The sequence below is a fragment of the Podarcis muralis genome, chromosome 1, assembly GCF_964188315.1.
Source record: "Podarcis muralis chromosome 1, rPodMur119.hap1.1, whole genome shotgun sequence".
Classification (NCBI taxonomy): domain Eukaryota; kingdom Metazoa; phylum Chordata; class Lepidosauria; order Squamata; family Lacertidae; genus Podarcis; species Podarcis muralis.
Window position 1 is genome coordinate 10,887,573 of NC_135655.1, and position 16,676 is coordinate 10,904,248.

At 45.5% G+C, this 16,676-nt stretch overlaps 1 protein-coding gene across 6 annotated transcripts in view; it reads left to right on the plus strand.

The window, feature by feature from the left end:
• Positions 1-16,676, plus strand: part of SYNE2 (spectrin repeat containing nuclear envelope protein 2) — a 259,349-nt gene that overhangs the window by 193,939 nt on the left and 48,734 nt on the right. For all 6 annotated transcript variants that reach the window (XM_077923084.1, XM_077923110.1, XM_077923091.1 and 3 more), the window contains exons 84-92: positions 794-927; positions 3,854-4,055; positions 7,992-8,168; positions 8,895-9,017; positions 9,908-10,062; positions 10,633-10,777; positions 12,289-12,383; positions 12,960-13,194; positions 15,796-15,990. In XM_077923084.1, coding sequence (XP_077779210.1) covers positions 794-927; positions 3,854-4,055; positions 7,992-8,168; positions 8,895-9,017; positions 9,908-10,062; positions 10,633-10,777; positions 12,289-12,383; positions 12,960-13,194; positions 15,796-15,990 — 1,461 coding nt within the window. The remainder of the gene's footprint in view (positions 1-793; positions 928-3,853; positions 4,056-7,991; positions 8,169-8,894; positions 9,018-9,907; positions 10,063-10,632; positions 10,778-12,288; positions 12,384-12,959; positions 13,195-15,795; positions 15,991-16,676) is intronic.

Below are 16,676 nucleotides of genomic sequence, written 5' to 3' on the forward strand. Positions count from 1 at the left end.
TTTCCCAATGAGTTTGCAGGAAACTCACAAACCATGCTTTGTCCAGTTCACATTTCACCTGTTCACCTCATTCACATATCACCATGGTGTGTCTGAAGTCAGGGTGGGTTAGATCATCTAAATGCTGCACATACAGAATGCTGTGTCTTGCAATGAGGAATTCAGTGAGTTGACCCGTTTCAGACAGATGATTTTGGTCCTCCCCAAAACAAGTTAAAAGAAGCCTTACGTGTCCCTTACAATAGAAGCAAATTAACACTCTGGTCCACTGTCGACAATGGGGAAAGTTGCGCTGATGGTATGCACAACAAAACACACACGTGCCTCATCAAAACTGGGGTGATAATATGCAGCCCTCACAGAGGCCTTGCTAGGGAGTGGCTGAAGGGGCTGGAGCGCAATGTCTTTTCGTGCTGGGTCTTGGATCTTCTCTCTCTCTCCCCCGCCCCTTTAAGTGCAAAGTGGGTTAGATTCCCCCACTCTTAAGCCTGGAGGAGGGCAGGGGAAGTCTTTCTTGCTAATTTCCAAGTCTTTCTGGAGTTGGTGCAAGGTCTGGTAGATTCTTCTCCCTTCTCCAAGCTTGAGAGAAGCGAGTGAGTGAGATCTCACCAGAACAACAACAGCAGCAGCAGAAGCAGCACTTACTAATGGAAAGCTGGCAGCATATTTGTGGCAGCTCAGAATTTTAAAATGTGGTCCCTTGGGAAGGAGAGATGCAAGTTAGCATATCAACAGCCGCCTCCTCGAATGCCTTTGCACTCACAACCAGCCATGTGGCATTTCTTTCCCACAGTCTCTTCAAGATAAAGCAGAGAGTAATGATGAAATCTGGGCTAAACTCCAAGCTGCTGCTTGTAACCTGAAGAAGCTGTGTGATCCCTCGTTCTCTGAGATTATTGAACAGAAATGCAGAGAGGCACGCACAAGGTACAATAAGATTTCTTTATTTTATTTGTTAACCATTCTGTTGCCTGGCCCCAGCAAGTCATTGCTTTCATATGCAGTGGCAATTGCGTGTCGAGGACGCCCAGGACACCCCCAAATAAAGACTCGGTTCACACAACTTTATTGAATTACAGTACATGTGAGTGGCTGCTTAGGCATTGGTTAGCGACTATCTGTTCCCACTTAGAGGTAGGAACAAAACTGACAACCACAAGCCTGCAGAAGTCAGTAAGGGTAAACATTTTTGGGGAGAGAATAGAGCTGGGCGCCAGGCTCTCACCTCTCCCCAAATGCTCCCAGGGGCTCTTGCGTGGCCCTAGCCCCTTGCCAGGAGTTTGAACAAGAGCATGGCGAGCCCCTGGATCCCTTTAATGGAATACCCTTGCATCAGCAGCATTGGAGGGACAGGCACAGCCAACCACATCCCCTCCACCAACCAAAATTAACCAATGCCTAACCGCAACCTTAAGGAAATCAGCCCTGAGTGCTCACTGGAAGGACAGGTCCTGAAGCTGAGACTCCAATACTTTCGCCACCTCATGAGAAGAGAAGACTCCCTGGAAAAGACCCTGATGTTGGGAAAGATGGAGGGCACAAGGAGAAGGGGACGACGGAGGACGAGATGGTTGGACAGTGTTCTCGAAGCTACCAACATGAGTTTGACCAAACTGCGGGAGGCAGTGGAAGACAGGAGTGCCTGGCGTGCTCTGGTCCATGGGGTCTCAAAGAGTCGGACACCACTAAACGACTAAACAACAACAACAAAACCGCAACCTTACAAGTTGTGACGATTTGCTATGCAGTAGGCAAAAAACCAAATGGCACCAGCCAATCAGCCAAATGGCAAAAATTCCTACCAGGCCCCTGCTCCAAAGCAGATGACCCCCATGACAGGCATAACAAGGTCAGCACAAACAAACACAAACAAACCTTAAATATAGGGAGGGTGGGCAGGTAATCCGATGTGCGCAGCGAAAAGAGGAAGATCAATGTGGCGCACAGGGAATAAATAGCACTCCCATCAATCAAACAATTTTGCAGCATTAAATTCTCCCCAGCAACAATTGGAGGTGCCCTATCAAATTCGTGGCCATCCATACTAACCCGCCCAGCAACAGGGGATGTCATGGTTGCCCCCACCACAACACGTGCTCTCCATGAAGGAGAACCCGCTTTGCTTCATAATGTTTAACTTTGAGCTGAGCAGGACAGTTCTACCGATGTCATCCTTGCTCTCCAGAATCAGAGTGGTTGTTCTGTGGGTAACCAGCTCGCTGGTGGATACCCTTAAGCCAGTGTTTCTCAGACTTGGGTCCCCGGCTATTGTTGGACTACAACTCCCATCATCCCTAGCTAGTAGGATGGGTGGTCAGGGATGATAGGAGTTGTAGTCCAGCAACAGCTAGGAACCCAAGTTTGAGAACCACTGGCTTAAGCTGATCGCCACTAGCCGAAATAACCCAGTGATAATCAGCCTGCGGGGAGGCACGAAGCATCGGTCAATATTCCAAAATGCATATTGGACAATGTTTTTTTTACGCTAGTCGACGGGCCACAAAGTAGTGTGCAACCTTTTGTATTCTGCAAATATCTTCATCAGGCTACATAGCAAACAAAGCAGCAGTGGGAGGGAGGGATGTTGGAGGAAAAAGCTAAAGAATGGTGAATCCATTGAGTCTTCATCTGCTGCCTGTCTCAGGATGGGATGTGGGAGGAGGAGAGAACAGTCAGACTGGACGCTTTTAGCTGCTGCCCAGGTTTCGGGGTGCTTGGAAAAAGGAACCTGCCATTGTTAATATCCTGCCTGTAGGAATATAAAATCCAGTCTTGCTCGCCCCCATCTCTACCCTTTGGTGAAACGCACAGACATAGCAACTGTGTGTGCTATGGCTTAGCTCTAGTTAGGGCAACAGCAGGGGAACTGAAGCAGCAATAGTTTTTACCATGAGTACCCAAACGCTTGCACATTCATGCTTAGCCATAGTTTGGCTTACTGTTATGTTCAAACCAGACCATTTAGTAGGCGTGTCCAGATGCACAGTAGAAACACAGTTGCCATGTTGTGTTCAGGCCTACACTTGTATACCCTGGTGATATACAATTAATCACACCAAAAGATGAATATAATTAAGCAGTAAGACGAAACCTTTGTTTTAGAAATAGACAGTTTAATGGCAACTAAAGCAATACAGCAGACTAACCAGCATCACAACATCATATGCCCTGGCAAATAAAAACGGTTTGACCTTGATCAGAGCTTAAGCGAGATTCAGTCTCTAAAAGCCAGAGCTAGGCAGTTTATTCTCCAAGCCATCTTGATGGCTTAATCCATAGATTGGGAATCTGTGGCCCTCCAGATATTGCTGAACCCTAACACCTGTCACCCCCCCAGCTAGCATAGCCAATGGCCAGGTAATGATGGGAGTTGCATTCTTGCAACACCTGGAAGGCCACAGTTTTCCCCTTCATGATTTCCTGTGTGCTTCCTGTTTCATTTTCAAGTTTGGTGCTCCCATCACCGGGGAAGCTAATCTTTGGAAATCCCATCAGATGAGTTTGGCATCTTGTCTAAGGTTGGCATTAGGAGCCAACTAACTTCCTTTGAGGCTTCTGGCAAACATGCCACACATGCAAAATATTGTGATCAGCAGCCTAGTGATGTGGCACATTTTAGCTCCATGCATTTATCTGCCTAAAGAAAGAAAAGAAGTCCCCTCCACACTTCAGAACACACGTCCATCAACCGTGGCGCGTGACGTTTTCCCAGTCTTATGCTGAGCAAGTCACTCAGTGCTCTTCCCTAGTATGAACGAACCATAGGAAGACAGGTAGACGTGCTCTTAAGGAAAGCGAGAGGTAATTGAAGTGTTTGCTATAATGCTGCATTTAATTAATTTTTTTTCCCTAGATGGACACTGATGAACAAAGAAATTGAAGATCACCTACACAAAGCACAAGCATCTTTACAACTTTGGGAATCTTACGTTGGTTTACATGCTGAAGTCATGGCCAAGGTGGACAAGTATGAAGAGCAATATGGTTCCCTTTTGGTAGATGTGGCTGCAGGTCATACGATGGACTTCCTTAAGCAGAAGGTCGAGGATGTGAAGGTAGGTTAATGGGTGTGGTTGCCTAGAAACCACCATGGTGTGGTTGCCTAGAAAGTGGGTGAAGAATAAGAAAGGGATGCTCTATCTGCGAGTCCTGAGTGTTTGAGGACCAGGACATTCACAGGGAAACCAAAATGCTTATTTACAAAGCTATTGTACTACCAACCTTACTGTATGCTTGTGAAACATGGACTACTTATAAACACCATCTCCAACTCTTTGAAAGGTTCCATCAACTGTGTCTCTGAAAAATTTTACATATCACTTGGGAAGATAGGTGAACTAATGCCAGTGTACTGGAAGAAGCAAAGATCACCAGTGTTGAAGCAATGATTCTTCAACATCAACTTTGTTGGACTGATCATGTTGTTCGGATGCCTGATTTTCGTCTTCCCAACAACTACTCTATTCCGAACTTAAAAATGGAAAGTGTAATGCTGGTGGTCAACAAAAAATGTAGTATAAACTACATATAAAAAAATATAGTATAAAGTATATTAAAAAATGTAGTATAAACACCAACAACTGGGGAACACTGGCCTGTGAGCGCTCCAATTGGAGAACAGGCTTTACCAAAGGTGTCATGGGCTTTGAAGACGCTCGGACTCAGGATGAAAGGGAGAAACGTGCTAAGAGGAAAGCATGCTTGGCAAATCCACACCGTGATCAACTCCCGCCTGGGAACCAATGTGGAAGGACGTGTGGATCCAGAATTGGGCTCCACAGTCACTTATGGATTCACTGTTAAAACAGTGTTCATGGAAGACAGTCTTACTCAACTCCAAGTGATCGCCAAAGAAGAAGAAGATAAAAAGATCTCAGGGTGTGGAGGCAATCAGGGGTGGGTGCCAAATGGCCTTCCAGCCTTTGCATGTGGCGCTTGGAACTCTCCTCAGGCCACACCCCTCACCAGCCCTGTCTTGCACCCTCCCTGAGTGTCTTTGCCAGGCTGTGTTATAGAATCGTAGAATTGTAGATTTCGAGGGGACCCCAGGGGGGTCATCTAACCCAACCCCCTGCAATGCAGGAATCTCAAATAAAGTGTCCATGACAGATGGCCATCGAACCTCAACTTCCTTCTTAAATTGTGGTGCCCAGAACTGGACACAGTATGGGTCACCAAGGCAGACTGGAGTGGGGCTATTCAATCCCTTGATTTGGGCACTATACTTTTGTTGATGCAGCCTAGATGCTTTGATGCTTTCTTCCCCTGCCCCAAGGTAAGCTTCTTGGGCTCAGGCCAAAGGTGTCAGGCCAATTTTGTCTGATCGGGACCTTTCTTTGCCTTAAGTGAACTGGTCGGCACCGCAAGCCTCAGGGAAAGTGTTTCATTGTCTTCCTGAACAGAAGGCCACAGCAGAACTAACCAGTAGCTCAGAGATGGAAGGATTTCGGCTCTCTTCTAAAAATGGAAGTGGCTTTTTACGATGCAGTTTTGTATCTCTTGCTGACAAAGAAAACCCAGGATAATTTTGTCATAAATGAAGCAGCTATTAAATCCACCCAGTGCTAATAGCCCTTTCCTGATATCGGTGGAGGAGAGCCAAACTATTCTTCTTCCTTTTGTGAAGAATAATACCAGAGAAAGAACCCTAATGGACGGGGAGGTATGTTACACCCCTTGTCAGTTGTGAATGACTGCTAGGAATCCAATTGGGCACTTGACGAGCTTTTAAGCCTAACCCTTTCCCCGTGCTAACAGTTTTAGGTGAGATTGAGGACTTGTGTTAAAGTTATTCTTGCGTTTCCCCCCCGGGAGCCGATAGAAATGTGTTTGTGCCCTTAATAAATTGTATGCAAAGTCTAATGGGAAGAAATTTAAATGGATCGTTTTTGAAGCAACGGGCTCATTTGGCCTTAAAGAGCATCGCCACAAAGAGAAAAGGGCTTTGGGTGCCAGGCATGCATTAGTCACATTGGCGAAATTTGTCCTTAATGGCAGTAAATTAGCATTTTAGACTTACTTTATGCCCATTAACAGCACAGCTGCCATTCCCATCCAGAAAGCACGATTTTTTAGGTAACTGGTGTTAAGTGGAAATTGTATTAAATTATACACTTCAGAAGAGATGTTCCCAAATCTCCACCCACCCGCCCGGATAAAGAACTACCAAGGAGCGCAATGCGTATCTTAATTCTATTTGTAATGTTAATCATCTGTGCACAGGGATTGCAGCCCATGAAATCTCAGGTACACAGCCTGACTGACCCTCCACTACCTTTAATTCTCCACTTCCAGCGTCCAGCCAGGTTTCCCCCTCCCTTTTTCTCTCCTCCTTGCAGTTCTATAAGAGAACAGCCCCATCCTGACCCACTCTGATCAAAGTTAGATTTAGTTCTTTATTAGCAAAAACACGATCTCCACAGACTCGTTAGAGAGTCAGGCCTAATGAGCACAGCAGCTCATTCCTTGTGGGCCTTACTCCATGAAAGACTGAAAGCCCCAGCTCCTCACAGCCATCTAAGTCCCCTCCTCTCCAGGGCTTTCCAGAAGCAATCAGAGACTGTGCCTGTATGCAGCCATGTTCTCCTCCACCCTTTTCACGCCTCTTCTGGTTCTGGGAGGTTGGGGTGGGAGACACCCATGACGCTTCACCAACCAGACTAATCTCTGCCTCTTGGCCTCTCTTCTCCCACTCTCTTGCTTCCACTTCTGCCTCTGATTCTGGACTTCTCACTGCCAAGGACTCTCTCAGCTCACTTAGCCCTATTTACCCCTTCAGCTTCTGAAACCATCTCTTCCCAGTCCTCTCTCTCTGCCCACTCATTGTTGTCCCACCACTATTCCCTGAGCTCTGAGCCTTCTTCGCCTTTCTTTTTTGCACTTTATTTATTTATTATTAATGTTGCAATACATATATGAAATGGGATGCAGGTGGCGCTGTGGGTTAAACCACAGAGCCTAGGACTTGCTGATCAGAAGGTCGGCGGTTCGAATCCCTGCGACGGGGTGAGCTCCCGTTGCTCAGGCCCTGTTCCTGCCAACCTAGCAGTTTGAAAGCACGTCAAAGTGCAAGTAGATAAATAGGTACCGCTCCGGCGGGAAGGTACACGGCGTTTCTGTGCACTGCTCTGGTTTGCCAGAAGCAGCTTAGTCATGCTGGCCACATGACCCGGAAGCTGTACGCCGGCTCCCTTGGCCAATAAAGCAAGATGAGCGCCGCAACCCCAGAGTCGGTTACAACTGGACCTAATGGTCAGGGGTCCCTTTACCTTACATATATGAAATCTTTACATATTGATACATATACATTATATTCATCAATTCACATTTTCACATTTTATTATGTACCGACATTTATCCATTTCTTATTTCTTGCCCTGTGTCTTCCCTCCACCCGTGCATGACTTCCTTGTTATTATTTTGCAACTTTATTATTGAGATTGTAATTTTGTATCTTAATAATTAAGCATTCAATCTTATATATCTGCTTAGTTTAGCTTAGCTTAGCTTAGTTTATCTTTGTGAAATCAGTCTATACATATCAATAAATTCTTGTTGGAGCATCTTTTGCTCAGGTATTCTTCTACACATTTCCATTCCTGTTTAAGATTTTGATTAGATTGCATTCTAATTGTTGCCATCATTTTTGCTAATTCAATCATTTCAAAAAAAATATTTTGCCAATTTTTCAATGTTGGTACTTCTTCTGATTTCCAATATTGAGCCTATTTTATTACAAAATAGACATTTCCGAATGAATTTCATCCTGTCGTTTGTATGCACCTTTTGATATGCACATTTAGAGACGAGAACTTCATTGCAAAATTTGGAGAACTCCAAATCACAAAAGTGATTTCCATTCTGGCCTACTGTGCCCAGGGACAGGGAAACATCTGGGTCTGAGGGCGGACACATCAATCTGAGAGTGGAACCAACACCGTAACCCAGGAGCCTTCGTTTCTTTCTCTTGATGCATCTCCCTTTCTTTCCAGATGCTGAAACTGGACCTTCAGAACATCAAAGAAAGTTTTCTTCCCGTTTCTGAGCTGGCAGATAAAATAGCTCAGCTGGCTGAGCCCACAGAACCACTTCTTCCAGAAAAACTCCAGCCACTTCAAAGGATCTCCTATTTGGAGAAGATGCTACAGATGAAAGAAAATGAGTTTGAGGTACTTCTGAGTGGGTCGCTTTGCTGTTAACTACTACATGTCAACAGGTTCTGGTGGGGGGGGGAGAGAGGAATAATGCTTCTGTGATTTTTTTCCAAATGTATTTGTTGGGAAATGCCATTGGCCATACAAATTTATACCCCTCACCATGAATTGGCAGGCTTGCAGGATCTGTGCTGTTTTTTACCAGAACCCCACGACCCACCAGCTGATCAGGGGCAAAATTAATTTCCACCTAAGAACAGTCTGTTTCCTCATTTCTTCCTGTATTCCACCTATCCTTCTTCTCAGTAGATGGAGCAAGTGCTCATTTTCCTGTTTCCAGAGATGGCAAAGCAGCCATTGATAAGTTTCTTTTTCCCAGAAGGCCTTGCTGCAACTCCATGGCGCCTCATTTGCATGTCAGCCGCCTCCTCCCAAATTCTGCCTTGACTCTTGCAAGATTTTCTTTTCCCTCCCCTTTAATCATCTTCTAGCCCAATTGAGAATTCTAGATAACTCAAAAGCAAGCACGCTATTTTGTGACAGTTTCGCTGGGCAAATAAAGGTAGCATCCTAGTACAGATATCCCCCCCCCCCCCCCGTATCAGGGCAGTTTACAATGTTCAACATAGAGCAGCATATAAAAGAAAGAAAGCAAAGTTCAAAATAATAAATAAGGTGATTGGCTAATCAAAATGAAAATGAAACCTCTGCAAACATCAGCATATTAATTTCTCTCCTCAGTTTGACCTTTCACAGCTGAAGCGTTTTGCGACTTGCTTGGAAAACCTGGAGAATCATGTTAAAGGGTTCACGGAAGTATTGGAAAATCTGAACCAAGGCACTGAAGACTCAGATCTACTTATGGTAAGCCATAAAAGCTCTTAGGCCATCTTTTCCCAGCCTGGTACCCACCAGATGTTTGGAATTGCAACTCACTAGTCTCTTCTGGGCGGCAGGGGAGGAAAATAGAATCATAGAATCATAGAGTTGGAATAGACCGCAAGGGCCATCGAGTCCAACCCCCTGCCAAGCAGGAAACACCATCAGAGCACTCCTGACATATGGTTGTCAAGCCTCTGCTTAAAGACCTCCAAAGAAGGAGACTCCACCACACTCCTTGGCAGCAAATTCCACTGTCAAACAGCTCTTACTGTCAGGAAGTTCTTCCTAATGTTTAGGTGGAATCTTCTTTCTTGTAGTTTGGATCCATTGCTCCGTGTCTGCTTCTCTGGAGCAGCAGAAAACAACCTTTCTCCCTCCTCTATATGACATCCTTTTATATATTTGAACATGGCTATCATATCACCCCTTAACCTCCTCTTCTCCAGGCTAAACATGCCCAGCTCCCTTAGCCGTTCCTCATAAGGCATCGTTTCCAGGCCTTTGACTATTTTGGTTGCCCTCCTCTGGACATGTTCCAGTTTGTCAGTGTCCTTCTTGAACTGTGGTGCCCAGAACTGGACACAGTACTCCAGGTGAGGTCTGACCAGAGCAGAATACTCTGCTCTGGTCAGAGGAGCATAATCAATATAGAGGAGCATAATCAATATAGAGGAGCATAATCAGTTCTTCAAGAACAAAGCGGGCCTTTTAAAAAATTTGTTTGAGGCCGTTCTGATCTTCCCTAGCTGGTGTCCTTCCTTGTATAGCAATTGGTGGCTCTTGTTCCTTTGGCTTTCCTGGCACCTGGTGTTTTGCACATTGTGCCAAAAAGAACTGCCCAGCGGCCTCATCTGTCTTGTCCTTTTTCTCAGAGCCAGATGTTGGTCCTCACAGCTTTATCACCTGAGATGGAGAGTCTGAATGAATTCAGCTTTAGGTTTCCACTCAGTGACTTCACGGCAAAAAGACTGCAGGATCTGAACTGGCAATGGACTCAGAAGAAAGCCATGGCTCTGGAGAAATGCTGGTAAAAAAACGTTCTTCCTGATGTTTAGTCAGAATCTCCTTCCTTGTAACTTGAATCCATTTGTTTGGGTCCAGGCCCTTTAGATAATTGATGATGGCCATCATATCTCCCCTTACACTCCTCTTTTCCAGGCTAAAAATACCCAACTCCCTCATCAGGCTTGGTTTCGAGACCCTTGATCATCTTGGTCACCCTCCTCTGCACACCCTTGTCAACACCCTTCCTAAATTGTGGTGCCCAGAATTGGACACAGTATTCCAGGTGTTGTCTGACCAATACAGAACAGAACAGGACTATGACTTCCCTCAGTCAGGACACTAGACTTCTGTTGATGCAGCCGAGAATACCATTAGCCTTTTTTGCTGCTGCATCACACTGCTGATTCGTGTTAAGCTCTGCCAGTCACTGGATCTGGCCCCACCTACTGAAGGGCTCCCTGTGTTCTGCCCCATCAGTCCCAATGGGCACAAGCCACCCTTGCCAGCTGGGCCACAATCATGCACGACTAAAAGCGTAACTGGCAGAAGGCGCGGCTGCAGAACTGATTTCGAATTTTGTTTTTCATTGCAGTGAACTGCAGAGCATTCAGTCTGATGAAAAGTTCATTCAGAGATGCCAAAAGTGGGCGCTGTTCCAAGAGAAAATGAAAGAGGTCTTGAGGGAAGATATGGCGGGCAGCCTAGAGGGACTGCGGAAACAGCAGAGGGAGTATGAGGTAATGCTCCTCACTGTTTCGGCCCCAATCCAGAGCAGAAAGATGGATCTGATTGCCACACCAAGCAAATCATTGGCTGTGGGCCTTGAGTTATATTTTGCCATGATACAGTTTCATTCTCTAGCCAATTAGACTTCCTGAGGTCGCTCTAGGGCAGTGGTTCCCAATTTACTAATCAGTGAACACCCCCTATTTTCCAAAAGCCAAGCCATGGACCCCCAGCTTTTGAGAAATTAGATAACACTATGGTAGTTACCTGCACAAAGCAGTTTTTTGGAGAAAATGTGGGGTAGCCCCTAATAAGCAAAGGGTTTTAGGTATACTGAAAAAAAGACCACAGCATTTGTGATATTGCCACAAATCGCCTATCCCCGGACAGTAGGAAAAACTTGTCTCCATTGCTCCACTACAACTGAATAATAAAAAAAGCAATTGTGTTCCTAACTTGCAAGTGTTCTATATGCAGAAGGCTTTTTATATGAGAGAGTATGCTATTCCTTACTTGTAATCTGGGATGGTAAGGTAAAGGTAAAGGGACCCCTAACCATTAGGTCCAGTCGTGACCGACTCTGGGGTTGCGGCTCTCATCTCGCTTTACTGGCCGAGGGAGTCGGCGTACAGCTTCCGGGTCATGTGGCCAGCATGTCTAAGCCGCTTCTGGCGAACCAGAGCAGCGCACAGAAACGCCATTTACCTTCCTGCTGGAGTGGTACCTATTTATCTACTTGCACTTTGAGGTGCTTTCAAACTGCTAGGTTGGCAGGAGCAGGGACCGAGCAACGGGAGCTCACCCCATCGCGGGGATTCGAACCGCCGACCTTCTGATCGGCAAGTCCTGGGCTCTGTAGTTTAACCTACAGCGCCACCCGTGTCCCTGAGAATCTGGGATGGTACATCTTAGCAAATCTTTGCAGCCTGTCGTTCTGCTAACTTGCATCTTCAAGACATAGGTGAAGGCATGGTCAGGGCTTGATAAAGTATGGGTTGAAGTATTGGAGTAGAAAATAGCTGGAATTTTGTAATGTTGGTAATAGTAATAGTAGTAGTAGTAGTAAAAATAATAATAATAATTTATTAATATTTAGTCCTCCTGTGCCCAAGTTTCATCCTGCCTTAAAAGGATTATTTAGTTAAATACAGTCTGGCTCAAATGTAAAGAAGTAAGGGCCACAACCATTGCTCTGCCCTCTTTTTCCTCTGGCCCTGCCCACTCCTGGGATGTGGCCCTTTGGTTGAAAGATGCCCTCCACACTCCCAAAGTAAACATGCCACACTTATCCTTTGCGGGAAGAAGGAGGGCAAGGCATTCTTCCTTCCTTCCTTCTTCTCAAAACACTTCTCAGCAGCACTTTGTGGGTGTAGATTTCACATCTTCAAAGAGCAGGAGCAGAACTCTTGCAAATAAAGTGCCCAGGCAGATTAGGGCTCTGCAAAGGGCTCTACTTGTGCCGTGGTTTTAATCTTTCCCTTTGCATGAAGCATAATTAAAACATTTCCTTCGGTGTTTACAGACATTGCAAGCGGAGATCTTGGTGAACCAGCAGACTTTTAATTCTATCATGTCAAAGGCTTTGCACGTGCTGGAATCGGGAGAAGCCGAAAACCGGTGAGATATATGGCTCGGTTGTGTGTTTCAAATCGGGGTGCAGTTGCGAGGTGTGTGCATTCTAAGGCTTGAATTTGACAACAGTTTTTCAGGGAGGGTTGAAGGTGTCATAATAAATCACCATGCCTAAAACAGTGAGTCATGGAGCTGAGCAGAGGATAGTCTCACCCCTTATATACCCAGGCCACAGGTGAGGACCTCCAGCAGGTAGCACGTTATCAAAAGGTCCATTCCAAACAATATAGGAATCTGGCTCTTTGTGTTGTGGCATCTAATCTTTGTCATTCCCTCCCATTACATATTAGACAGGCGATATCTCCGTTGCGTTTTTGCGTGTGTATGGAAGACCTTCTTCTAACAAGCCTTTCAAGCTGAAATTGTTCCCAGTCTAAATCTGGAGTGCAATTGTTTTTAATTGTTCTATTGTTTGTGTGTTTGCTGCTCTGGACTCCTTTGGGAGAGGGAGGGTGGGATATAAATTGTAGTAGTAGTAGTAATAATAATAATAATAATAATAATAATAATAATAATAATAATATGCTACATGACTGACAAGTTAATCTCTGTTCACTTCAGGACCATGTTTCTCTCCAAACTCACCCTGTTGAAGGAACAGTGGCAAAGCATCGTCCGGGCAGCTCAGCAGAGAAAGGGCGAGATTGACAGTCTTGTAAAGCAATGGCAAAAATTCACAACTTCGCTACAAGACATCAAGAAGATCCTCATGCACACAAGTGGATTCCTGGCTGCTGTGGAGAGTCAGGAGAAGTATAGTCTGCGCCAACTCAGGAATCTGAGTCACGACGTCAAGGTTAGGCCTCCTCTTCCTACAACCAGCGAAACATAGATAGCGTTGCATTTTTAAAAGATCAAAATAGCTTGGAAAACTTAAAGGGGACTCAGCATCTGTTGGCATCCGTTAAACTAGGGGTGGGCAGAAGATCGCTCAGAATCTAGGTGGTTTGCAGTGTAACGGAAAATTATTTCTGTCTCTCGGTTGTCTTAACTATAGCAATAACTGAAAATAATTCGCCCTATAAATTAGGTTGCTGAAATAGAATGCTTGAGGGGAGACCAAGTGTAGGGTCGTTTTTTATATATGGAAGGACTCAAGAGGTTTGTTTTGGTCCTGATCAGAAACTCCTGGCATCTTGTTCCTTAATTATTGGAGAATGCCCGCCAGGTTAAGTCAATATTTTGCACACCTGGCTCTAGGGTCCTAGGGAAAAATAAAGTAGATCCCTCAAGCTTTAAGTTTGCTCACCCCTGCATTAAAAACTGACTTCGTTTTTTTTGTAAAGCAGTGGATCCAGTTATTCCAGCTACCTCTAATATTCATTCATCTCTTTTTCTTCAAGAATCTCTCTTCTCCTTTTTGGGGGAGCATCAACAAAAGCAGAGCAGGAAGATTGTAGATGTTCTACCTGCTCTGCAGTTGTCCTGGCTGTTGCTCCTCTCCTGCCCCTGGTGGGGGTGTATGTAATGTGGAGAATATTTGGAATAGACTGTGGAGACCTCGGTTCAAATCCTGACTCAGCAACAAAGTTCTCAGGGTGACTGGATGGGAGGCCTGCTTTACACACATGCACACACACATGCACAGAGAGAGGGGGGGGCACACGTTCAGTCTAACCTACCAACAAGAGTTGTTTGGATAAAATGACTGAGAGGGACCCCACACATTGCCTTGAATTTATTGGTGGACATCCAGGGAGAATTATTATTTTTAAGCATTTGTGTCTTTTCAAATCTAGTACAGTGGTACCTTGGGTTAAGTACTTAATTCCTTCCGGAGGTCCGTTCTTAACCTGAAACTGTTCTTGGAACTTCCGGTCGGTGCCAGCGCTTAATGGCGGTCCTCCCTCCGAGCTCCGGAGAAGGACTGCTCCGCAAGTTCGGGTCTTACCCGCTACGGCGAGCGGGGGACCCCTAAAATCCCAGGCGCTGAAGCCTGAGAGCAAGGAGACTCGGTGGGCACCTTTGCGCCCCCCGGTACTGTGAAAGAGCCTTTTTAAAGGCTCCGGAGCGGCATCGGGAGTGAGCGCGGTGCTGAGAGTCGCTACCCAGCCTGCGGAGTGAAGCCGCGTCGCCATAAGCGGAGAGCGCCGATTCCTTCCTGAAAGAAAATCTGGACTGGATTCCCGTGAGTAAGAGCAAGAAAAAAGAAACGGGACCTTTAAAATTTTGAAAATTTGGCTGAAAACGGGAGGGCATAAAATAAGGAAGTCTGCCCCCCCCCCGGACTGCAGAAATTTAAAGCAACGAAAGACCTCGCTGCAGTTACAAGAAACTTAGTTGCGAACTGTCAACCCTGAGCTGTCAAAAGTATCTCTTCCCCCCCGATCGGCAGGAGAAGGGGGGAAAAAGACAGTCTTGCGAAGATACTCTTAATTCAAAGGGAAACAAAGTTTTTCACTGCCCTGATCCCCTGGGGACGATCTGCCAGGAGTTAACACCGGGAAAATTGTTCTTTAAAATAGGTTTGAAGTGGATATAGACTATACCTTAAATGGTGAAAAAGTTTTAAGACTTTTATTGACTATATGGGACTGGCAGAGATGACTGGCAGAATTCGAGACCGGGGGAAAGAGGCGGTGGATGAAGATTGGAACAAATTCAAAGTTTATCTTAAAAACTGTTGTAATTTGGAAAATTAGGGGCTCAGGGTAATAAGAGATAAAGAACTACAGTTGTATTAATAACTTATGGAAGTTAAATTTATGAAATATAAACAAGTTTATTACGAAAGGGTTGCTGAAAAATCTTGAAACAAGAATGCAGAAAAGGGGTGGTACGGGGAAGTCGATTTTGTGTTTGTTTATGTTTTTGTTTTGTTTCTTTTTTACTTATGAAAAACTAATAAAAATTTATTTTAAAAAAAAAGAAACTGTTCTTAACCTGAAGCACCACTTTAGCTAATGGGGCCTCCTGCTGCCGCCGCACGATTTCTGTTCTCATCCTGAAGCAAAGTTCTTAACCTGAGGTGATATTTCTGGGTTAGCGGAGTCTGTAACCTGAAGCGTATGTAACCTGATGTGTATGTAACCCGAGGTACCACTGTATATAAATATTAGGCATTGTTATCGCTGTACAAACATGAGTCTCGAAGCTACCAGCATGAGTTTGACCAAACTGCGGGAGGCAGTGGAAGACAGGAGTGCCTGGCGTGCTCTGATCCATGGGGTCACAAAGAGTCGGACATGACTAAACGACTAAACAACAACATCGTTGTACAAATCCTGCAGAAACCAGACTGAGAGAACATTTTAAACAAGAACTCTCCAAACAGTGGTTCTTAAAAAGGAATGATTTCTCTACTAAAACTGTTTGGTATTGTTTTTTTCCTTTGTGGCCATGTCTCTGTGTGTTCATCTGATGACAGTTTGGGCATGTTTTCCTGTTTTCTTTTTAGAAAAAGGAGGTCCTCCTTCAGAGGTGGCAGACCAAGCACGCCTTAACCTTGGCGGCCGGGGAGAAGTTACTTGACGTGGCAAACCCCGAGGCCAGAGTTGCCCTACAGCTCAAGATGACGCATGTGCAAGAGACCTGGAACAAAACCCAGCTTCAGCTGGAGAAGATCAGAAAGCAGCTTCAGCGCACCCTGCAGGTATTTAGCATAAGAGAAGAACCCCCATATTCCTATAATGGAGTTTCCAAGCTGGTGTTGATTCATCTTGAGAACAGGATGAAAGCAACATGTACGTTTAGAGACACAGACCCATCACAAATTGCAGAACAAAGCTTGTCCTAAAGGCAGTAAGTAAAGGTAAAGGGACCCCTGACAGTTAAGTCCAGTCGCGAACGACTCTGGGGTTGCGGTGCTCATCTCGCTTTACAGGCCGAGGGAGCCAGCGTTTGTCCGCAGTCAGTTTTTCCGGGTCATGTGGCCAACATGACTAAGCCGTTTCTGGCAAAACCAGAGCGGCACACAGAAACGCCAGTTACCTTCCCGCCGGAGTGGTACCTATTTATCTACTTGGACTTTTTGGCATGCTTTCGAACTGCTAGGTTGGCAGGAGCTGGGAGAGAGCAACGGGAGCTCACCCCGTCACGGGGATTTGAACCGCCGACCTTCTGATTGGCTAGCCCAAGGCACACTAATTAAGGAATTAGATGGGGGGGTTGCTATGGCATTGACACCACAAAGGAATGCCTACCTTTAAAAAAACAAAAACTAGACCGTGTGGCAGGGGAGTAAAAGAGTTAAGGACACAGGCATAGCTGGGGGGGTGGGGAATCAAGTAAATCAATAAAAATAACTGAGGTTCTGCCCCCCTCCCCAATATGAAGCCT